The 25,061-nt window shown below is 41.7% G+C and overlaps 1 protein-coding gene across 7 annotated transcripts in view; it reads left to right on the top strand.

Annotated features, from left to right (window-relative positions):
- The window catches only part of LOC106133368 (obscurin), a 144,588-nt gene that overhangs the window by 116,721 nt on the left and 2,806 nt on the right, over positions 1-25,061 (top strand). For all 7 annotated transcript variants that reach the window (XM_060950165.1, XM_060950166.1, XM_060950155.1 and 4 more), the window contains 24 exons: positions 195-340; positions 1,442-1,620; positions 2,721-2,917; positions 3,327-3,485; positions 3,930-4,174; positions 4,629-4,754; positions 5,396-5,571; positions 6,213-6,400; positions 7,468-7,687; positions 8,498-8,774; positions 9,294-9,531; positions 10,190-10,347; positions 11,238-11,362; positions 12,229-12,527; positions 13,298-13,557; positions 14,336-14,551; positions 14,996-15,111; positions 16,041-16,146; positions 16,742-16,880; positions 18,179-18,340; positions 19,596-19,795; positions 20,082-20,848; positions 21,530-21,823; positions 24,560-24,741. In XM_060950165.1, the coding sequence (XP_060806148.1) occupies positions 195-340; positions 1,442-1,620; positions 2,721-2,917; positions 3,327-3,485; positions 3,930-4,174; positions 4,629-4,754; positions 5,396-5,571; positions 6,213-6,400; positions 7,468-7,687; positions 8,498-8,774; positions 9,294-9,531; positions 10,190-10,347; positions 11,238-11,362; positions 12,229-12,527; positions 13,298-13,557; positions 14,336-14,551; positions 14,996-15,111; positions 16,041-16,146; positions 16,742-16,880; positions 18,179-18,340; positions 19,596-19,795; positions 20,082-20,848; positions 21,530-21,823; positions 24,560-24,741 (5,175 nt within the window). The remainder of the gene's footprint in view (positions 1-194; positions 341-1,441; positions 1,621-2,720; positions 2,918-3,326; positions 3,486-3,929; positions 4,175-4,628; positions 4,755-5,395; positions 5,572-6,212; positions 6,401-7,467; positions 7,688-8,497; positions 8,775-9,293; positions 9,532-10,189; positions 10,348-11,237; positions 11,363-12,228; positions 12,528-13,297; positions 13,558-14,335; positions 14,552-14,995; positions 15,112-16,040; positions 16,147-16,741; positions 16,881-18,178; positions 18,341-19,595; positions 19,796-20,081; positions 20,849-21,529; positions 21,824-24,559; positions 24,742-25,061) is intronic.

Below are 25,061 nucleotides of genomic sequence, written 5' to 3'. Positions count from 1 at the left end.
GGTCTTGGATGTTTACTTATATAAGTATCTTCTATAGAATATAGTATCTCGAACTTTCTTCGAGGCTAAATCAATCTGTGTAATTTGTCCCGTTTATATCATTTTTTTTTATTTATAAGGAATAGAAAGTTCACAATATTTTGTTACCTCTGTTTAAAGGAAAAATGACTTAACATTTTTTTGTTATCCTTAAGGTGGAGTCAAAAGCTAAAGTAGAAGTGACGGAGAAGGAACGCAAGCCGGCCTTCATAGCGGAGCTGCAGCCCGCCAACGTCATCGAGGGCTTCCCCGCCAGGCTCGAGGTCAAAGTGCTAGGTCACCCGCCTCCAGTCATCAAATGGTCAGTATTTACTATTAAAAACATACATACATACATAAAGTCACGTCTATATCCCTTACGGGGTAGACAGAGCCAATAGTCCCGAAAAGACTGAATGGCCACGTTCAGCTGCTCGGCTTAATGATGGAATTGAAATCCAAATAGTGACAGGTTGCTAGCCCATCGCCTGAAAAAGGGATCACAATTTTAAAAGCCTATCCCTTAGTCGCCTTTTACGACATCCATGGGAAAGAGATGGAGTGGTCCTATTCTTTTTTGTATTGGTGCCGGGAACCACACGGCACTATTAAAATCGTATAGAGAATCAAGTCAAAAATCAATCAATCAATATTAAAAGTCATATACAGATAGTATAAAATAGTTAATTGTCCGCCGTTGCTTATCAAATGGTCACTGTTCCAATTACAGCCTTATATTGCTTGTATAAAGAAGGGAGAAGAATATCGGCTACGAGATAAGCATTCGTAGCACTTGCTATGTCGTAGCAAATACTAAACGATACTACACAAAGTTAAATACATGGTTCAATTGTTTAGACATCACGTCCAATCATAGAATGATCGGTATTGCCTACTTAACCAATAGATGTTCTTAATAAGAGGGAAAAGCACTTACTGTTCTAAAATATCCACTACGAGCTATCGGCTACGAGTTGTGCATTCGTAGCAGTCTACCGAACCGCATTTGGAGCACTTGCTACGACGTAGCAAGTACTACATGCTATATACCAATATGGCCACAACGGTAAATATATGGTTCAAATGTTTGGACGTCACGTCCAATCATCGAATGATCGGTTTTTCCTTTCGTGCATTCGTAGCAGTCTAGCAAACCGCATTTGTAGCACTTGCTACGACGTAGCCATCATGACTGGGCGATTGCTGTAGCTTGGTTCTCGTGTGTCCTGCCATCACTTCTTTGAAATACCTACCTTAAATCTCATTTATTTCCCTTTGGTTTGCTTCCACGGGCTAGGACTAATTATTTTTATAAAAACTTGAGATTTGAACACAGCGACAGGTAATGTTAATTTAGATGACGTTATGACGGAAATAAGAGAAAAATTTCCAATCTATTCAATTTTGAGTTGTTCTTTCTCAGGACCCACAACGGCAAAGAAGTGGTTCCGGACGGCAACCACGTCAAAATCGTGTCTCTTCCCGACGGAACTCACGCTCTACTTCTGGACAAAGCCACAGCAGCCGACGCCGGGCAGTATGCCGTCACAGCTATCAATGATAAGGGGGAGACTACTAGTAATGCTGTCCTCACTGTAGCCAGTAAGTACACGTCCTTGTTTCTCACGGGGTAGACAGTGACTTAATCATGAATAACGCTCTACTTCTGGACAAAGCCACAGCAGCCGACGCCGGGCAGTCATGAATAACGCTCTACTTCTGGATAAAGCCGCTCAGCAGCTGTGGACGGGCAGTATGCTGTGACAGCTATCAATGATAAGGGGGAGACTACTAGTAATGCTGTCCTCACTGTAGCTAGTAAGTACACGTCTTTGTTTCTCACGGGGTAGACAGTGTCTTAATCACGAATAACGCTCTACTTCTGGATAAAGCCACAGCAGCCGACGCCGGGCAGTATGCCGTCACAGCTATCAATGATAAGGGAGAGACTACTAGTAATGCTGTCCTCACTGTTGCCAGTAAGTACACGTCCTTGTTTCTCACGGGGTAGACAGTGTCTTAATCATGAATAACGCTCTACTTCTGGACAAAGCCACAGCAACTGACGCCGGGCAGTATACCGTCACAGCTATCAGTGATAAGGGGGAGACTTCTAGTAATGCTATCCTCACTGTAGCCAGTAAGTACACGTCCTTGTTTCTCACGGGGTAGACAGTGTCTTAATCATGAATAACGCTCTACTTCTGGATAAAGCTATTATACTATTTATGAATATCGTCGCACGGATCATTATGATATGATTCGAAACGTTCGAGATAAAATAAAGGTACGTTACGTGCGCGTTTCATACCTGTATTACTTAAAAATTGTTCAAGCTTTTCAAACTAGCGCGTCAGTTTAAGGTACCTAAGCTGATACTCTTGATCTGATCTCACACCAGATTTTTTACTTACATTGTGAGGGTCAAACTGGGAATAATTCTATTTATTATAGTGGTTCTACCATTATATCAAGGACACATCCATCGACTGTATGTGTCCTCGGTATAATCCTTGGTACACCAAGGACACATACAGTTAATGGCAGAGTAACGAACCAATGACCGGGGTCAAGTTTATCTGCAGTTGATTGTACTTTCAAACCTGTTTACTTTGAAACAGTAAGATACCAAGTTGATAACTTTAATCACCCGACCACCGAAGTTTTTGTAAGACTATGAACAAATCTTCTTGATTCCTCAGGTCGTGCAGACGACTCTTCCCCACAAGAGCGTCCGCAACTGATCCACGGTCTCCGCGACATCTCAGTGGAAGAGGGCCAGCCTCTGTCTATCTCCGCCCCGTTCCGCGGTAACCCAGTGCCTGATGTGTCCTGGACTAAGGACGGAGAAGCCCTGGTGCCCAGTGAGAGGCTGGTGATTACTTGCGATGGGAAAAGAGTGAGTTGGAATTTATTTATTTTATGTATTTTTTCGGTCAGTCTTTGTGATGCAGTAGTAATGTGCTCGCCTCACGCTTTTTCTGGTCATGTCGTAAAAGAGACCTTTTTTATAGGCTCTTGGATATTATATTGGTCGCATCTTTCTAGGGCAGATGAATAGGACGTCCTGCAACCGTTATTTAGTGGGATGATCTATGTATTTGTGAATAAATGAAAACGTCATCAGAAAATTTCCAAACTGCACATTAAGACAATTGAATCTGACACCGCCATCCCAACTGGCTTGGTTAAACTGATTATAGCATAACGGTGATCACCCAGGTTTTAAGTAATTAACTGACTTACCCTCTTCTGGATAACGTTCATGAGTATACCCTGGGACTCATCATCACCATTGTTTACCATAGGTGGGATTGGAGATCAACCCAGCGGCGATGTCAGACGCCGGTGTGTACGGAGTCAAGTTGATCAACCCGTTGGGGGAGGATTCTTCTCAGGGGAACGTGGCCGTCAGGAAGGTGTTCCAGCCGCCCAGTTTCTCGCAGAAGTTCACTGACCTGCAGCAGGTAATCTTTGATTACTTGATGAAGATACGTATAATTGTTTAAAAAAATCTTGATTACGATTGTTTATTAAATGGAATCATGGAAAGGTTAAGTAATATGTATAATTGTAAAGAATCTTTATTACAACTAGATAAAATTTCGGGTCGTAGCAAGTGGAAAGATGTAGGTAGTTTTTGCCTACCCCTCCGGGAAAGAGGTGGGATTTCGAGTATGAATTCTTAAAATGTATATCATTTAGAATCTCGTGATTGAATCACCGATTATTACAAATATACATATTTTCATACTTAGACAAAGGTGCGCTTGTCTGTCTATCACTCAAAATTTTTATTTCCCTTTTCTTCACACACTCAAAGTCGTTCACGTATTCAAGCTACATTTTTTAATATGTCACTACACACACTAAACAATTTCAGTAAAAACTTTACTATCCAATGAACGCAGCTGCCGACATTCGACGCGAAATTCCCGGCGCGCGTGATCGGCGTGCCCGCTCCAGACATCACGTGGCTGAAGGACGGGCAGCCGCTGCAATCCGGCCTGAAGTATAACGTGAAGCGGGACGGCGACGCGTGCTGCCTGTACGTGCGCGAGCTGCAGCCGGGCGACGCCGGCCGCTACGCCTGTGTCGCGACGAACAGGGAGGGGGAGGCGAGGTGTGAAGCGCAGTTGGAGGTCGTCGATAAGATGTGAGTTTCTCGCCTGTTTTTTAAGGGTTACTGCGATTGTGCATGTTCACGCAGATTTTTGTACACATGCGCTGTGGAAGCGGTAGTAGCAGTTTGATTTAAGTGATGTGACGTCAATAAGTGATAACTTGTGTCCAATTTTGAAAATAAATCTATTCTTTTCTAAAGGAATGCTCATGGCTTGTATTAATTAGTTGACGGATGATCAGACATTTTACTTTGTGATAGTGAGAAACATGGACTAGGAAGAATAGCCAAATGCAAAGTGAAATCTTTTCATAATAATTTTGTAAAGATTGACTGGTAAAGAATGCTATTAGCTTAAACCCACCTAATTGTACCTTTGAAGCTTGATAAAGTAAACAATAAATAAAATAATACTATATCCATTAATGATTTTAATCCGCTCCCTTAACCTAATGGTTTCTTATCCAATGTTTTATTTTTCTCTCAGTGGCAAACGCCAGAAGATGGAGCCACCGGAATTCTTGAAGAAAATCGGCGACACGGAGGTGTTCCGCGGCATGAGCGCCAAGTTCACCGCCTGCGCAACCGGCTCGCCCGAACCTGACGTGGAATGGTATGAATTCTATTAAATGTATTTTTTTTTATTAAATTATTTATTTATTTATTAGTATTTAAAATATTTACATTATTTATTATCACCCACAAAAAGGTTCTCTGCTTAACCCAATGATTAGACGGTTAGATAATGCTATTAGCATTAAGTTCGCCTATTGTACTTTACAAACTGTAATTGTTACAATAAAGAATATATAAATAAATAAATATTAAAAAATTAAATACTGATTTATTCCTGCAATTATCTAGAAATATTTTTGTACGTTATATTCATTTGCTATCCAAAGTATAAGATGACGCCATTTATGTTGGCCTTCTTATATCTAAATTTGTGCTAAATAATATTGTGTACCGATAATTTAATGATATTTCGTTATATTCACTGTTAAGAAAAGGCTTCCTCCTGACTAAGTAGACTTTTGACATGTTGCAAACTGCTTTCAATCAACCTAAAAAATCCTTGAGAATAGCCCATGAAAAATGAGAAACTATCCTGTATGCTATATTTCAGATAAATCTTATATAAAGGTTTTAATTTATTGTTTACCATCATTTCATAGCCACCTAAAAACTATAAATTTCTCACTTTTTACGTTGCATACTGCTAGATTACGTCAATCAATCTGTTTCCCCACCCAGGTTCCACAACGATGTGAAACTGTTCCCGTGCGAGAGGATCCGTATGGACAAGGAGAGTACCGGCCTCCTACGTCTCACCATCAGCGGGGTGGACGTGCCTGATGTGGGCAGCTACCGCTGTCGCATCTACAACCCTCACGGGGAAGCTAGTTGTACGGCTCAACTGACTTATGATAGTAAGTATTGAACTTTGACAGCTTTAGCGTTGGAAAGGAGGCCTTTTGTGAAGTAAAACCTACCTGTTATGCGCTTCAAAAGGTCATATCTATTTGTTATTGAAGTTTTTAGCAGACATACCGCGGTTAGGATTTTTCTTGGAAAGTTTCTCACTTTATTTCATACTTTATAACCGATTTTTCAACTAGTTTCTCGAGTCATCAGTTCAAAAGACTGAAAGGCCACGTTCAGCTGTTAGGCTTAATGATACACTTGAGATTCAAATAGTGTTAGTATCGACACATGTTGTATAGTTAACATGTTGTTAGTCTATCGACTAAAAGAAGAATCCTAAGTCTATAAGTCTATCCCTTAGTCGCCCTTTACGATATCCATGGGAAAGAGATGGAGTGATGACAGCAAACTTATGTCCTCCTCCATTTTTAAATAAATCGTGACATACAGCTAGACTAGTTCTGTGGTTGACATATATATATATATATATATATATACATACTCGTATATATAGCACATTCATTTGCATAGGCTAATGAACAAGACTGTTGGCTCTGTCTTCCCGGCAGCGGATATAGACGTGATTATATGTACATAATTTACCTAAGTCTGCTAGAAAGGCTTACAACTGGTACTCTTGATACAGCTCTAGAACCTCAAGCGCACAAGCGCCCCCTGGCGGAGCAGTACTCGGACTTCGACAAGATGAAGAAGACCGGCATCCCGATGCCGCTCGCCGACAAGCCCATCATCTCGCGCATGGCCGACCGGCATCTCACGCTCTCGTGGAAGCCCAGCATCCCGCATGGACCACGCTTCCCTGTTACTTATCAGGTTGGTCACATGATCTACAGGAATTATTCAGGTCAAAAGAAACTAATATATTATTGTGTGTGTGTTTGTCACAGTGGCGCTATACTTTTACCTTATGTTAAAATTATGACAGAATCAAGTTTTACTTTTTCTGGTATAATTGGGAAGAAAAAATTTAAAATATACAGTGTCATGGTTTTACATAAAGTTGTTTGAATGTGCAGTTGTACACATAACCTTAGACTGTTAAAAACTAATAAAGGTATAGTCGTCTGTAGAGAACCTTGAACTCCTTATAATTTGGTTTGTACGAACAGGAAGTCATGTGCCTATTTAGTACATAACTCAGACATACTAATTTGTAACTTGTGCATCACGCTTCTCAATCCGTAAACCTTAACCGTTTGACCACCGACCCTCTCAAAGATACAACATTTGGAGCTATCTGTACAATTTATCTCCGTCACCCAGGTTGACTAAGCAGATATACAAGGAGAGTGTGGAGGGAAAGGTCGGAGTGGGAAGACCTAGACGAACGTATCTTGATCAAATTAAGGACGTCCTGGTAAAGGGTCAGGTCAAAAGTACCCGAAACCGCCGAGCTTATATGAAGAGAGTTATGAATGTGGATGAAGCGAAGGAAGTATGCAGAGATCGTGGCAAGTGGAAAGAGGTAGTCTCTGCGTACCCCTCCGGGAAAGAGGCGTGATTTTATGTATGTATGTATCCAGGTGGAGATGTGCTCGGTGCCGGACGACGCTCCTTAAGTCGTAAACCTTACCCTCTGACCACCGACCCTCTCAAAGATACAACATTTGGACTCTATCTCTACAATTCGTCTCCGTCACCTAGGTTGACTAAGCAGATATACAAGGAGAGTGTGGAGGGAAAGGTCGGAGTGGGAAGACCTAGACGAACGTATCTTGATCAAATTACGGACGTCCTGGTAAAGGGTTATGAATGTGGATGAAGCGAAGGAAGTATGCAGAGATCGTGGCAAGTGGAAAGAGGTAGTCTCTGCCTACCCCTCCGGGAAAGAGGCGTGATTTTATGTATGTATGTTTGTATGTATGTATGTATGTACCCAGGTGGAGATGTGCTCGGTGCCGGACGGCGACTGGTTCACGGCGCGCACGGGGCTGCGCTCGTGCGTGTGCGACGTGCGCAACCTGCAGCCCTTCCGCGACTACCGGCTGCGCGTGCGCGTGGAGAGCCGGCTCGGCGTCAGCGACCCCTCGCCCTTCGCCGCCACGCACCGCGCCAAGCTGGAGCCCGACCCGCCCAAGTTCGTGCCGTATCTGGAACCAGGTTTGTGTCGTTTCTGTCTCTCTTATCTTTGCGTCTGTCTCTTTTCTCTCTTTTTCTCGTATTAGCGTATTCCTAGTTGCACCGTCCGAAAAGTTTCGGAACTTAGGGTCTGCTTTCCGACTGCTCCCTTTCCATTTTGTTAAGCCTCTACCGTTATCAAGCCAGGATATCTTACGCCTGCCTGGTCGTGGCGCTGGTGTCAAAGCCAGACAGTTGTGTCTCTGATAGTAGTAAAAAACACAGTAAGTTGAAAAACATAACGTTCCGCGGCTACAAACACCGCGTGTGCGTCCAGAACAAGAACGGCGTCAGGGACCCCTCGCCGTTCGCGATCACGAACCGCGCCATACTTGAGCTTTAATTCATGCCTTGTTTCAAGCCAGGTTTGTTATTGTTTTCTCACGGTTTCTCAGCTTAGCATATTCCCAGTTGCATCCTCCGCTGCTTTGGGTCAAAGCCTGGAGTTAGATTTTGTCTTTGTCCGTTCTATAGCGACTTGAGCATCTTTAGCGAGGTCTGGGTTATCTGGCCGGCAGACGAGACATAGGCGCCTGCCTATGTCTCGTCTTCCGGCCATCACAACACAGAAATATCTGGGGAACAAATGCCTATTTGTTCCCCAGATATTTCTGTGTTTACTGTGGTGGCAATATCATTATGCTTGACATACCGTCTGGGACTACGAGTTCTAATGTACCCTTCTTATTCTCGACGAAAACTGGCCCATCACAAAATCAATTGTTAACAAAAGTTTCTCTCTTTACTACTAGATGATTCTCACCAAGATCGACACATAATTTTTTCCAACAGGCATAGACTTCCGCCCGGAAACGTCACCATACTTCCCGAAGGACTTCGACCTGGAGCGTCCCCCCCACGACAACTACGCGCAGCCGCCTCGCTTCCTGCGCCAGGAACACGACGCACAGTATGGGGTCAAAGGCCACAACGTCAATCTCTTCTGGTTCGTGTACGGCTACCCCAAGCCAAAGATGACGTATTTCTTCAACGATGAGCCGATTGAAGCCGGCGGAAGATACGACTGGAGTTACACGAGGAATGGGCAAGCTACGCTGTTTATTAATAAGTGAGTTGTTTATTGGTTTATAAGACATAGAACATGTATTATGAGACACGCCATGGTATTATAACGAATTCATAGCGAGTTCATACACAATCATCTTTGAACATAACAATTGCGTTCGCTCTTAGAAGGTTGTTCAATTTGCATGCTATTTTGTTTTTAATTTAGTATGCAACCGGTTAATGAACTATCTATTAACTAATATTATCTACAGCAATCACCATATTAGCAAGCATACTCGTATTTTTTAAAAAAAATCTATGTAAGATGAATATCATTAATTGTCTTCGGGATATTAAGCTATAAATGTTTTGGTCATGTGGAGATGATGAATTTAACAACAACATACATATTTACTAAACCAAAATACAAGGACAGGTATGAATGAGGACGTGGAAAAAAAAAGTCTTTGTAGACCCATTCGACCGCGTACGAAACTTAATAACTAGTGACTTGTAAACTGTTAGACGTTTCAATCAATTTGAATTTTTCGAAGTCGAATGCAACGGTCCGACATTACAGAATGATGGACCGCGACGCCGGCTACTACGAAGCCGTGGCGACCAACGAGCACGGCCAGGCGCGGCAGCGAGTCCGCCTCGAGGCGGCCGAGTACCCCGCCTTCATCCGGCGGCCCGAGGAGGCGGTCGTGCTGCAGAGGCGGACGGTGCGGCTCGAGGCGCGCGTCACGGGCGTGCCGTACCCCGACATCAAGTGGTACAAGGACTGGCAGCCGCTCGCGCCGAGTGCCAGGTTCAAGGTATACGCTGTGTTGGTTTTTAACTATTTTCGAAACATTCAATAGGAGTGATTAAGACTATGTTGTTTTTTAACTATTTTCGAAACATTCAATAGAAGTGATACAACAAATTTTTATTTAATAACATACATAAAATCACGCCTCTTTCCCGGAGGGGTGGGCAGAGACTACCTCTTTCCACTTGCCACGATCTCTGCATACTTCCTTCGCTTCATCCACATTCATAACTCTCTTCATGCAAGCTCGGCGGTTTCGGGTACTTTTGACCTGACCCTTTACCAGGACGTCCTTAATTTGATCAAGATACGTTCGTCTAGGTCTTTCCACTCCAAGGTATACTCTTTGTTATTTTTTAACTATTTTCGAAACATTCAATAGAAGTGATATAACAAATTTTTGTTTAATTAAATATTTATCAAATACTGCCATGCTGCGTTGTGCCAGGCAATCAATAAAAAATAGAATAGGACCACTTTGGATGTTGTAAAAGACGACTAAGGTATCAGCTTATAAACTTGGGATTCTTCTTTCAAGTAATGGGCTAGCAACCTGTCTCTATTTAAATCTCAATTCTATCATACTACACTCTAATATTACACTCTGACCTGCGTCAGAATATACACATACATATAATACATAATCATTTCTCACTCCATAGATGCAGTTCGTCGAGCCAGACCTATGCATTCTGATAATATCGGACGCCATCTTGAAAGACGAAGGTTTATATTCGATCTCGGCGCGCAACGTCGCGGGCTCGGTCAGCTCGTCCGCCATGTTGCATGTGGAGGAAGACGAACACGTGTACTCTGACAGGTGAGTTCAATAAACATTGGTCAATCAATCAATACTTCAACCAAATACCTCCATTGGCAACAAATCTATTCTAGATTTAACGGTTCGCGCCATTTTCGTATGTAAGTTATTTTCTTAAGAAATTTGTTTCTTCTTTTGCCATTTCCTCCTGGCGTTAATTCCGATTGCAATGTAACCTCCCTGGAGTGTAGCTCGGGGAAAAAATCTAATTATTTTGTTTGTTATTTTGAGGTCATTTCGAACAACATTTAATAATGTCATACCTTCTGAGGAGTTAGTGCGAGTTTCACTCGATCAAACGTGTCGAGCAAGCAAACGCGAATTTGTATGTGATTTGATCAGCGCCACCTAGTGGTAACGCGATTGCACTAATGCAATTCCATACAAATTCTTGATTACATGCTCGACGAGTTAGATCGAGTAAAACTCGCACCAACCCCTTTTGTATAAGACCAGCGTTGTGGTATTATACCACGACAAATGCACCATTTTGGCACAGAAGTTGTTATAGATTTTATTGACTTGACAACGTCTTATTTCTTTTAATTCGATTGAGCCGGCTGCACGTACGAAAAAACATGACTCATGCGGCGTTACCTCGCTCTGAGGCGCTCCATGTAAGGCTTGAAGTGCAAGCGAGAGCGCGGAACGAGCGACAAAGAGGCACAATTGGCGTTCGCGTTCCGCAGCGTATACCTCCTTCTCTATATACATACAAATCTATTAAACAAATACATGTTTCATAGACCATTCTATCAGCATTTTCTTAAGACGTTGTCACGTTCAACTATCGTCAGAAAACCGACTTTACAGACAACCGATTTTTTTCTGTTCTGTTCTAATGTACTAAAACATTCTTTCTCTTTCACTCACTCAATACTATTTGTCAGGATCCGCGAGCACCCGCCGCGCGTGAAGGCCGGCGCGCAGCCGCTGGGCGATCGTTACGACCTCGGCGACGAGCTCGGCCGCGGCGTGCAGGGCGTCGTCTACCACGCCGCGGAGAGGCTCAGCGGTAGGCTCACGACTTCTTGTAATAACACTTCTCGTCGGCGTCTGTATGTCTAAAACACATTGAACTTTAGCTTGTGACGTCGTGTGTCAGTTTCTCCGGCGACCCTTTTCACAGCCCTAGAGTTCTATAAGAGCCTCACCTTTGGACTATCAGTATTCACCAAGTAGCTAGTTATCCTCTAGCGGCTACTTGCTGGATCTCGTGTCTATAGCTACACCCACGACCTCTCTACCTTGTAAAAGTAGTCAAAATAAAGTGTGTCTTTATTCTATAAATTTTTTAATCAGCTATTATCTCTCTTACCTGCTCAAGATGAAAAGATGTCAAGAATCAAAGAATAATAACAAAATAAATATATATCTTTAGTTTTAGAATTTTTACGAGAGCGTAGGTTTAGCCTGAGAATAGCGAGCTACTTAACTTAGCGAGCGTTGAAGTAAACCAAAGAAGGTCCGAAGCGCGTGTGCGGTGAAGTGGGACGCAGGGGAGTCACGACGTAACAAACTGTCAAGACATACGGACTGATAAATAATAGTCTCATCCTGATAAAAATTAAGTGCCGTGTGGTTCCCGGTACCAATAAAAAAAGAATAGGACCACTCCATTTCGTACCCATGGATGTCGTAAAAGGCGACTAAGGGATAGGCTTATAAACTTGGGATTCTTCTTTTAGGCGATGGGCTAGCAACCTGTCACTATTTGAATCTCAATTCCATCATAAAGCCAAACAGCTTAACGTGGCCTATCAGTCTTTTCAAGACTGTTGGCTCTGTCTACCCCGCGAGGGACATAGACGTGATTATATGTATGTATGTATGTATCTAAGTCTAAGACTTCATCTATATTTGTATATATTTCGCTAACAGGTCGCAACTACGCCGCCAAGATAATGCACGGCCACTCCGAACTGAAGCCGTTCATGAAGAACGAGCTGGACATCATGAACATGCTGAACGACCGCCATCTTGTCCGGTTACATGACGCCTACGAACATGACCACACTTTGGCTTTAGTCATGGAGTTGGCGGCTGGCGGGGAGCTGGTCAGAGATAGACTGCTGAGGAGTCAGGGGTACACGGAGAGGGAAATAGCTGGATATATTAGACAGTTACTGAGAGGATTGAAGTATATGCATGATAACAGTGTTGCTCATCTTGGGTTAACGGTAAGTGGTCATAATGTCTGTCTCTTTTATTAAAACCATTTGTCCCAGGATTCCACCCTCGAATATTGACAAGAAATATGTTCCTTCCTTCTGTGTAGGGTATGCCTAAATATAAACGTTCATGAATCATATTTATTAGGCATATTTCTTATCTTCTTTCGCTTTCCATCACTTAAGATAAAAAAAGATTTGGAAACTAGTAGAAAGAGATATTATAAATCATATGCTTCATTAATTTAAAGAAAGTAAACCATCCATTATTTCCTAAAGTTGGGGTAACTTTTTGGATTAAAACATGTGGAAAGATCAGTTTTCGTGCTATTTTGACATAACAGTTTCCACTTTTGATCTTTTCTTACTCAGATCTATGCCAATTCAACCATTTCTCAAGAATCTCAATTCTACTTTAAAGTCAAACAGGTGAACGTGGCCTATCCGTCTTTTCAAGACTGTTGGCTCTATCAACCTAGCAAGGGATATAGACTAGATATATGTGCCGTGTGGTTCCCGGCACTAATACAAAAAAGAATAGGACCACTCTATCTCTTTCCCATGGATGTCGTAAAAGGCGACTAAGGGATAGGCTTACCAACTTGGGATTCTTTTTTAGGCGATGGGCTAGCAACCTGTCACTATTTGAATCTCAATTCTATCATTAGGCCAAATAGCTGAACGTGGCCATTCAGTCTTTTCAAGACTGTTGGCTCTGTCTACCCCGCAAGGGATATAGACGTGATCATATGTATGTATGTATGTACCATTTCTAACAGATCGGCGAACTCCTCCTCTCCCACGTGGGCAGCGACGAACTCAAACTGTGCGACTTCGGGCTGTCGCGCCGCATCCAGTTCAACAAGCACGCGTCCCTGGACTACGGCACGCCCGAGTTCGTGGCGCCGGAGGTCGCTGGCGGGGAGGGCGTGTCGTTTGCGGCCGACATGTGGAGCGTCGGCATCATTACCTACATTCTGCTGAGTGGACACTCGCCGTTCAGGGGGATTAATGATAGGGAAACCTTGACCAAGATTCGGTGAGTTTTTGTTATTTACTAGCTTTTGCCGGCGCGAAGCTGCCGCGCGATTTTAGCGCCACCGTAAAAAAAGATTTGAGTTTTGCGAAATTTCTTTGATTTTTACCGGGATGAAAAGTAGGTACTCTATATTATTGTCCAGATTCTAAACTATATATATGGAAAATTTCCGCAAATGACACGTGAAGAGGTTAACAAACAAAATTACTATCGCATTTTTACGCGTATGATTCGGTGCTAATATATGGATTGTCAGTATTCAATTGTCAGCTGTCAACCTATATCTTGCTGAGTTGATACTCTTTATTAAGAGGAATTAATGAGGTTACCTTGACCAAGATTAGGTAAATTTTTATTATTAAGAAATGTCGGAGTTTTTGGTGCCATAGGTTGGTAATGGGGAGGGTCAGCATTATTACATATATCTTGCCGAGTGGACATTCTACCTTTAGAGAAATCAATGCTATAGAACCTTGACGTCCGTTTGTCGGAAGTCGCTAGTGGCGAGGTTTTTTTAACAATGTACAAATTAATAATATACGAAAAGGCAGATTTCAAAATAGGGTAATAATACCACACGTACTGAACAATATTCATTAACGTTGAGGAATCATATATTTAAAGTCATTATTTTAGCCTTAATTTCTTAGCCAATAAAACTTGCACACTACATGTGTCATCGAAAAATATGTTTAACACAAAATATTGTTCATAAGATCACGATTTTTAGAAGAAGCTTCTTTATAATTTTATTAATATAATCATTTCCCTCCAACAGAGAAGGGAAATGGGAGTGGCACGACGAGGAATGGTGGTCTCGCCTCAGCACCGAATCCAGGGACTTCATCTCCAAGCTCTTGGTGTACAACTGGCACACTCGCATGGACGTGGACACGGCCCTCGCCCACCCCTGGCTGACGCTGGCCGACAGGATCTACCAGGAGGAGTATCAGATCACCACGGACCGCCTGAGGAACTACTATAATCTGTACAGGTGACTGTCTATTCCTATTGGTAGGTAGGTAGATTTAAGTGATGTGACGTCAATAAGTGGTACCTTGTATCCAATTGTTTGTAAATAAATCATTCTATTCGATTTTCTATTTAACGACCGGCCGACAGGATCTATTGAGGAAGAGTGTCTATATTTCTCATTGGTTAAATAATGTAAAAATTATTCAAAGTGCGAAAGGATTTTTAACCAGAATTAGAAATCCAATTTCTGGTAAAAAAAAAGGCCGTTAGAAAAAAAATCTAACAAGAATTCACTGCTTTTTTAACGTCGATTGAGAATTTCAAATGATTTGTTGTTTCATGATTATTGAACTAGTTGTTTCTCTCAGACCGCCAAAACTATAGCTTATATTGAACCTTGAGACTACATTATTATACATACCCATACCCATATATATATAAAAAACAATCTGTCAATTTGTAGGGACTGGACGAGCAACGCCCAATGCCGCACGTGGTTCCGGCGGCGGCCGCTGAGCGGCGCCTTCGAGCACCCCTCCAAGATGGTGTACCCGCCCGGGGAAATTTATACACCTGAAGGTTATTATATTATATATTATACTAGCTGTCCCGGCAAACGTTGTTTTGCCATATACCTAAATAATTTTTAAGTAATTTCTAGGTAAAAAAAAAATGTCAAGTGTCACTGGACAACCCTTATCAATAAGAGGTATGAAAAATAGATGTTAGCCGATTCTCAGACCTACTGAATGTGCATGCAAAATTTGGTTAAAATCGGTAAAGCCGTTTCGGAGGAGTACGGAGACAAACATTGTGACACGAGAATTTTATATATAAGATTATATTTACATATTCAACTAGCTCTTAATGGCAGGTTCGCACACGCGATGTTAGCGCCACCTACAAAAGATTACAGGTTTTTCGAAAACTTCTCGGGAACTATTGTTTTTACCAGGATGAAAAGTGCCCTATGTCCTTTTCAAGACTTCTAATTTTACATACGCAAATTTTTTAGAAGCTTGGTTTAGTAGATAACGCGTGAAGAGACAACAAACATATATTATAGTAAACGTTTCTTTCGCATTTATAAAATAAGTTGGTATTTAATTGCTGGGTCACGTGACTTTTATATGATTATTATATTATGCTAATAATTATTTTATACTTTGATACATTTTGTTTCTGTGTCTGTATCAGGTACCCACAAACGTTTACTTTGCAAGATAGCATAATTGACCGATTCCTTATTTCGTATGACACACTAGAGCGGCTAAGTCCTCGTGAAACGCAAAATACCGTTTATTTCTTATCCCGGATGTTGTAAACTATTATACATTCTTTTGTCTTTTTTGTTAAAAAAAATCTATTATCAATCAATATCTCTATATGTATTTATTTGATTGCTCTATATCAAATATTTTATTGAACGCACCACTCATTGAAGAATACAAATAAAAGTATTATTTTTCACTGTAGATACTAATTTAGAATATATTTAATGTGCACAGGCAGCCCCGAGCGGGAGTCCCGCGAGCGCAGCGCGGGCGCATGGGACCTGAAGTTCAAGCAGTGGGAGCACCCCGACTGGGAGGTCTCCGCCAAGTCCGAGAGCCAGTCAGTATTTATTATTCTACATACATACATATATAATATTGCATGTATAAATAAAATATTTTGTATGTCGTATGGCCAAACATGTTCAGTCACAACAATATGCTTCTCCATCTGCAATACCCATTTATATGTATGTAATGTAACATGTTTTACAAATAAATAATCTTGAATCATATAGTCACGTCTATGTCCCTTGCGGGGTAGACAGGACCAACAGTCCTGAAAAGACTGAATGGCCACGTTCAGCTATTTGGCTTTATGATTGAATTGAGATTCAAATAGTGACATGTTGCCAGCCCATCGCCTAAAATAAGAATCCCAAGTTTAAAAGCATATCCTTTAGTCGCCTTTTACGACATCCATGGGAAAGAGATGGAGTGGTCCTATTCTTTTTCGTACAAAGCTAAAAGCTGAAAGCTATATACCATGCATAAAATTTACGACCTCCTTTATTTTAGCCGAGTTTTATTATGCCCGAGAAAATCCATATCATTTACTATTTATACTAGTTTCTCACTATGCAAACTTATAGAATACAATTAATTATTGATTTATCATTAAATAAAATATATCCCCCCCCCCCTCTCCCCCACAGCTACCAGAACGGCCCCGACACGTATCTGCTGCAGCTCCGCGACGTGCAGTTCCCGGTGCGGCTGCGGGAGTACATGAAGGTGGCCTGCAACCGCTCCCCCGCGTACTACATCAGCGTTCACGACGTCTATGATCCCAGGGTAAGACACGCTATTATAGTTTCATCAGAAATTGTGATACATACATACATACATATGGTCACGTCTATATCCCTTGCGGGGAAGACAGAGCCAATAGTCTTGAAAAGACTGATAGGCCACGTACAGCTGTTTTGGCTTAATAATAGAAATGAGATTCAAATTGTGACAGGTTGCTAGCCCATCGCCTATAAGAAGAATCCCAAGTTTATAAGCCTATCCCTATCCTATCCTCTTATCACGTTAGACCTTATTACCGAAATGTCCTGTCAGGTTGTCTGTCGCCTAAAAAAGGATCCCAAGTTTGTAAGCCTTTCCCTTAGTCGCCTTTTACGACATCCATGGAAAAGAGATGGAGTGGTCCTATTCTTTTTTGTATTGGTGCCGGGAACCACACGGCACACATAAATTGTGATTTTGGAGCAAAATCCTTAAGGCAGGTCGGAGACAAGTAGGTGTAACGGGAGCGATGATTCGGCTCGGCCGCCACCAAAGGGAAGATCTTCCGCCAGGCTAGGTGTTATGCCTGGGGGTTCCCCGGCCATTCGGAGGTTGTATATATATGTAGCTCCAATCCGTCGCTGCTATTGGTTGAGCTCGTCAATATCTTCGCGATGACTGACAGTTGTTGTGTGATTGGATGTTGTGACGAGTGGCGTAGAGATGTCGCCACATAGGTATCCCTGAAATCTATCGATGTGAAAATGTGCAAAAGAGCAGATTTATGGTAATGTATATATAGGACACAATAAGCGGAAAAATATAAATCGCACAAGCAAATATTAAATTAAATTTGTCAATTTTAATTTAAGGTTATTAAGAATATACCTTATTGTATTATAAATTTTAAATTCAATTTTATACAAGCAAGTTTTTTTACTTCCCCACACCTTGCCTGGTGGATGATCTTCCCTTTGTGACGATCGAACTCAAAATATATCTCACGCTACGCTTAATACTATCGAGACATATACAATAGGGTTACAGTAATCGTCGCAAGGACCAGCGAGCGTGGCAAGCGAGCGTTGAAGTGATAAGCTACCTTTAGGGCTAATCCAGATTATTCATGAAAGTAAATTAAAAGCACAAAATATAAGTTTAAAAGTACTAATCCTCTACTACTTTTTCATTAACGACATTGAGTAAAAAATTTAGTTTCTTAAAAAAAGAAAGCAGAAATAGGTCAAGTTTCTCAGATCTTATTAAGGTTCTGGTTCTATATTTTATTATGTAGGAATACGTAGTCGTGTCTGTAGTCGGGGCTGTACAAACTGGTTAATAGCGTATTCAATTCATTACAGACTCCCATAATCCGCGAGCGGCGCCGCTTCACAGACATCATGGACGAGGAGATAGACGACGAGAGGAGAGACAGGATCAATAACTACGGCACCGAGTCCTACACCATCCGGCGGCTCAGGCACGAGCTGGGGACCAGGCTGGACTCGTACGCGGAAGCCCAGGTGAGGATCATGGTATATGGACCTTAGAAAAAACGTAACATAACATAAAATCACGCCTCTTTCCCGTAGGGGTGGCAGAGACTACCTCTTTCCACTTGCCACGATCTCTGCATACTTCCTTCGTTTCATACATACATACATAAAATCACGCCTCTTTCCCGGAGGGGTGGGCAGAGACTACCTCTTTCCACTTGCCACGATCTCTGCATACTTCCTTCGTTTCATACATACATACATACATACATAAAATCACGCCTCTTTCCCGGAGGGGTAGGCAGAGACTACCTCTTTCCACTTGCCACGATCTCTGCATACTTCCTTCGTTTCATCCACATTCATAACTCTCTTCATACAAGCTCGGCGGTTTCGGGTACTTTTGACCTGACCCTTTACCAGGACGTCCTTAATTTGATCAAGATACGTTCGTCTAGGTCTTCCCACTCCGACCTTTCCCTCCACACTCTCCTTAGAAACCTGACAGGACATTCCGGTAATAAGGTCTAACGTGCTAAGAGCATAGGATAGGGATAGGCTTATAAACATGGGATTCTTCTTATAGACGATGGGCTAGCTACCTGTCACAATTAGAATCTCGTGTGTAAAGTACGTGGCGTATCAGTCTTTTCAAGACTGTTTCCTCTGTCTTCCCCAAAAGGGATGTAAACGTGATTATATGTAGATATGTATGTATGTGCCGAGAGGGTATGGAACGCCCTTCTTCTTTCTCTTAGCTTTAGCCCCGGATGCATCCTCATCTCTCTAGAGAGAAGCCTGGGGTATGCCTTTGATCATGATTCCTGGATTGGGTGAGTCAGGATTTTACACCAAGCGACTCCCGTCTGACCTCCGCAACCTTTGTAGGAACCTGACACGTATTGGATCGATAATGGCTACCATGGTTAGACGTGACTGTATGTATGTTTACTATACAAGTGAGACCAAGCACAGGACTCGACCGGGACAAATTCATCGATTTCCTAGATATATATAATGATTTACTTATTGTTTGTTTGTTTGTTTGTAAACTCAGTCAACCAAAATAAAAAGAAAATCCATAATCAAAGAGGCAGCGCAGATTAAAAGCATTGAGGATGCGTTACAACAATCAACTTATTCTTACTTATATATGACCAACATCAAATGTTACAATCATTACATTAGCTTATAAAACATACATTCAAGACCCAACAACAGCTCTTCCTTAATAAAATCAGTATAAAAAAAATTATTTTCATGTTTTCTTTTGTTGTCATAGGCTTTCATGGAAACGAAAAAAGATGGTCACATGCCGTTCTTCCGAGAGAAACCGCAACTTCTGCCTATCCGCGAGGGGGAGACCGGCCAGTTGTCTTGTTACGCCGTCGGAGACCCCAAGCCCGTGATACAGTGGTTCAAGAACGACATGGTGATAGCTGAGGGCCAGAGGATCAAGATTATTGAGGATGAAGACGGCAGGTAAGAGAACTTCTTCCCAAAGAAGAGAAGAATCGACGGTAACAGTAATAATACATCGTCAACAAAATTGAGAAAAAATTGTTCTTCAAATCAATTTCTTTTTAATATACTGTGTGTGTGACATATATCGGTGTTGAAAAGATATTCACGACTTTCTTCGTCCAATAGTAATCCAATTTCATATGTAAAAAAAGTTCCCGAGAAAGCCAATTTTCTGAATACAGTGTTGGATTTTAATTTTTTGAGTATATTAATTTTAACTGATAATGCAATCGCATCTCCTCAGATCCACGCTCAAGTTCGAACCGGCCATGCACCACGACATCGGGTATTACAAGGTGGTCGCCCGGAACAAGGTCGGGCAGACAGTCGCCCGAACAAGAATCGTGGAAGCGACCACTCCCGACGCGCCCGACAGCCCCGCCGCGGCCGAAGTCTCCGACACCGAAGTCCTGCTTCGCTGGAAACAACCGAAATACGATGGAAATTCACCAGTAGTCTGCTACAGCCTCCAATACAAAGCCGGGGACAGCGTGGAATGGATCACCGCCGCCGAAAACATAGACCACGAGTTCTTCCTCGTGAAGAATCTCAACCCTGACACCAGCTACCAGTTCAGGCTGTTATCGAGAAACCGAATCGGCTGGAGCGATAAAGGAATACCGACACAATTGGTCAAAACCAAAAACACTGGCGCGCCCAAAATCGAAATGACCAAGGCCATGAAGCATCTTCAACAGATCACAGAATCTGGACAAGAAATAGTTTTGGACGAGGACAGGCCTAAATTGGACTATGGCACTGAGGAGAAACCGATCGAATGGGACACATCCGATGCTTTTACGGAAAGATACAGTTTCATATCGGAGTTGTGGCGCGGCAAGTTCTCCATCGTGGTGAAGGGCGTGGACAAGCGCAACGACAGCGTGGTGGCGGCCAAGGTGCTGGAGAGCCGCGCCGAGACCGAGGTTCAGATCCAGCGCGAGTTCGAGTGTCTGCGGCGGCTGAGGCACGAGAGGATAGCCAACTTGTTAGCGGCTTACCACGCGCCAGGTGGGTGGGGACTTATTTATGACGTGTTATGGCTACCGTAGAAATTAAATTTGTGATTAAAGTTTAAAAAAAAGTAGTTTTGTGTCTGTAAAAATAAATTTTAAAATATCGACTTTGATGAAATTTGGTACCTACACAGATAGAATAGACTTTTAGAAATTCCCATGCAAGCTAATATCCTTTATTTTCATAGTATTTGCCAAAAGTAAATTCAAATTCATTTTTAAAATAATCTTCTTTAGTTGAGGTAAGCATGAGCATATTGAGTAGGTCTGAGAATCGGCCAACATCTATTTTTCATACCCCTTAATGATAAGGGTTGTCCACCCTTACCATTTTTTTTTTAACTAGAAATTACTTTAAAATATTTATATAGCAAAACAACGTTTACCAGGACAGCTAGTAGTAGTAGTAATTGTAGAAGTAGTAGTATCTTATATATAAAATTCTCGTGTTACAATGTTTGTCTCCGTACTCCTCCAAAACGGCTTTACCGATTTTAACCAAATTTTGCATACATATTCAGTAGGTCAAAGAATCGGCTAACATCTATTTTTCATACCCCTAAGTGGATTGTCCACCCTTAACATTTTTTAACTAGACATTACTTATAAAATTATTAATATGGCAAAACAACGTTTGCCTGGACAGCTAGTATATATACATATATTTCTTTGCCAGGTTCCCCAGTCGCCGCCCTAATAATGGAGAAACTCCAAGGCGCCGACGTCCTAACTTACCTATCCAGCCGTCACGACTACACCGAGCAGATGGTAGCCACCATCATCACCCAGGTCCTCGACGCGCTCCAGTACGTCCACTGGCGAGGCTACTGCCACCTGGACATACAGCCCGACAACGTGGTCATGGCGTCCGTCAGGTCCATCCAGGTCAAGCTGATCGATTTCGGATCCGCGCACAAAGTCACCAAGTTGGGCACCAGCGTGCCGCAAGTCGGCTCTTTGGAGTATAAGGGTGAGTTGGAAATGTTTAATTTTTAACCGACTTCGAAAAAGGAGGAGGTTGTCAATTCGACCGCAGTTGTTTTTGTGTTTGTTTCTAGCATAAGCAACAAAATTGAATTAACTGCTTCAAGTATTCTCATTGAAGTTGCAAAAGGCGGCTGAGGGAAGACAAGCTGAACAATTCATAAATAATCATAAAGATCTCTCCGAGTCCCAACTTCTATTCATTCATTCATTCGTAAGTATATATCACGTTTATATCCCTTGCGGGGTAGACGATGCCAACAGCCTTGAAAATACTGATAGCCACGTTCAGCTGTTTGGCTCAATGATAGAATTTCAAACTTCTAACTGCCCGTAGTACCTTTATGTATTACATAGCCTTTTCTATATCTAAATACTGTAATTTGTGCAAACATACATACATACATATAGTCACGTCTTTATCCCTCGCGTGGTGGACTAAGCCAACAATCTTAAAAAGACTGATAAGCCACGTTCAGCTGTTTGGCTTTATAATAGAATTGAGATTCAAATAGGGACAGGGTGCTAGCCCATCGCTTAAAATAATCCCAAGTTTACCAGCCATTCCTCTGTCGCCTTTTACAACATCCATGGGAATGAAACGGAGTGGTCCAATTCTTTCTTTTATTGGTGCCACGAACCACACGACACCATTTGTGTGCAAAATAAGTATTCTAATTTACATACATACATATGGTCACGTCTGTATACCTAACGGGGTAGACAGAGCCAACAGTCTTGAAACGACTGAATGGCCACGTTCAACTATTTGGCTGATTGATAGAATTGAGATTTAAATAGTGACAGGTTAGCAACTTTTTGTGTGCAAAATACTCTAATTTATAAACATAACATAACATAAAATCACGCCTCTTTCCCGGAGGGGTAGGAAGAGACTACATCTTTCCACTTGCCACGATCTCTGCATAGGTACTTCCTTCGCTTCATCCACATTCATAACTCTCATCATGCAAGCTCAGCTGTTACGGGAAAAGTTTATTTTCCGTTTTTCGGTTACTCTAATTTCTATTACTTAAATATGACCAATCCAATCACAGAGCATTCCCTACATCAACAATAACAATTCCAGCGCTATATTACTTAAAAATGAACAATCCAATCACAGAGCATTCCCTACATAAACAATAACAATTCCAGCGCTATATTACTTATAAATGAACAATCCAATCACAGAGCATTCCCTACATAAACAATAACGATTCCAGCGCTATATTACTTAAAAATGAACAATCCAATCACAGAGCATTGCCTACATAAACAATAACGATTCCAGCGCTATATTACTTATAAATGAACAATCCAATCACAGAGCATTCCCTACATAAACAATAACGATTCCAGCGCTATATTACTTAAAAATGAACAATCCAATCACAGAGCATTCCCTACATCAACAATAACAATTCCAGCGCTATATTACTTAAAAATGAACAATCCAATCACAGAGCATTCCCTACATAAACAACAACAATTCCAGCGCTATATTACTTAAAAATGAACAATCCAATCACAGAGCATTCCCTACATAAACAATAACGATTCCAGCGCTATATTACTTAAAAATGAACAATCCAATCACAGAGCATTCCCTACATAAACAATAACGATTCCAGCGCTATATTACTTAAATATGACCAATACAATCACAGAGCATTCCCTACATAAACAATAACGATTCCAGCGCTATATTACTTAAAAATGAACAATCCAATCACAGAGCATTCCCTACATAAACAATAACGATTCCAGCGCTATATTACTTAAAAATGAACAATCCAATCACAGAGCATTCCCTACATAAACAATAACGATTCCAGCGCTATATTACTTAAAAATGAACAATCCAATCACAGAGCATTCCCTACATAAACAATAACGATTCCAGCGCTATATTACTTAAAAATGAACAATCCAATCACAGAGCATTCCCTACATAAACAATAACGATTCCAGCGCTATATTACTTAAAAATGAACAATCCAATCACAGAGCATTCCCTACATAAACAATAACAATTCCAGCGCTATATTACTTAAAAATGAACAATCCAATCACAGAGCATTCCCTACATCAAAAATAACAATTCCAGCGCTATATTACTTAAAAATGAACAATCCAATCACAGAGCATTCCCTACATAAACAATAACAATTCCAGCGCTATATTACTTAAAAATGAACAATCCAATCACAGAGCATTCCCTACATCAAAAATAACAATTCCAGCGCTATATTACTTAAAAATGAACAATCCAATCACAGAGCATTCCCTACATAAACAACAACAATTCCAGCGCTATATTACTTAAAAATGAACAATCCAATCACAGAGCATTCCCTACATAAACAACAACAATTCCAGCGCTATATTACTTAAAAATGAACAATCCAATCACAGAGCATTCCCTACATAAACAACAACAATTCCAGCGCTATATTACTTAAAAATGAACAATCCAATCACAGAGCATTCCCTACATAAACAACAACAATTCCAGCGCTATATTACTTAAAAATGAACAATCCAATCACAGAGCATTCCCTACATAAACAACAACAATTCCAGCGCTATATTACTTAAAAATGAACAATCCAATCACAGAGCATTCCCTACATAAACAACAACAATTCCAGCGCTATATTACTTTAAAATGAACAATCCAATGACAGAGCATTCCCTACATAAACAATAACGATTCCAGCGCCGGAGATAATCAACGACGAGCCGGCGTACCCGCAGACGGACATCTGGTCGCTGGGCGTGCTGGCGTACGTGCTGCTGTCGGGCGCGGCGCCCTTCCGCGGCGCCGACGTCGCCGAGACCAAGCAGAACATCTCCTTCGTGCGGTACCGCTTCGAGCACCTGTACAAGGAGATCACCCAGGTCAGTATGTGGCGACATCTGTGTTACACCGAAATAACTAACACTCTTCTTTTTCCTCTGGACTTTAGTATGCATTTGACCATGGACCCTCGATCGGGCAAGGCAGGTTTTCACACGAAGCGACTCCCAGCTGACCTCCGCAACCTACGCAGGGGAACCTAACCCATATTGGATCGATCATGGTGACACATACAGTTACTAAGCAGAACATCTCCTTCGTGCGGTACCGGTTCGAGCACCTCTACAAGGAGATCACCCAGGTCAGTATGTGGTGACATCGGTGAGAACTAACACTCTTCTCCTTCCTGCTGGCTTTAGTC

This window comes from Amyelois transitella, chromosome 3, assembly GCF_032362555.1.
Source record: "Amyelois transitella isolate CPQ chromosome 3, ilAmyTran1.1, whole genome shotgun sequence".
Taxonomy (NCBI): Eukaryota; Metazoa; Arthropoda; class Insecta; order Lepidoptera; family Pyralidae; genus Amyelois; species Amyelois transitella.
The sequence above is the reverse complement of the archived record's forward strand: the minus strand, read 5'-3'. Positions and strand labels throughout refer to the sequence as shown.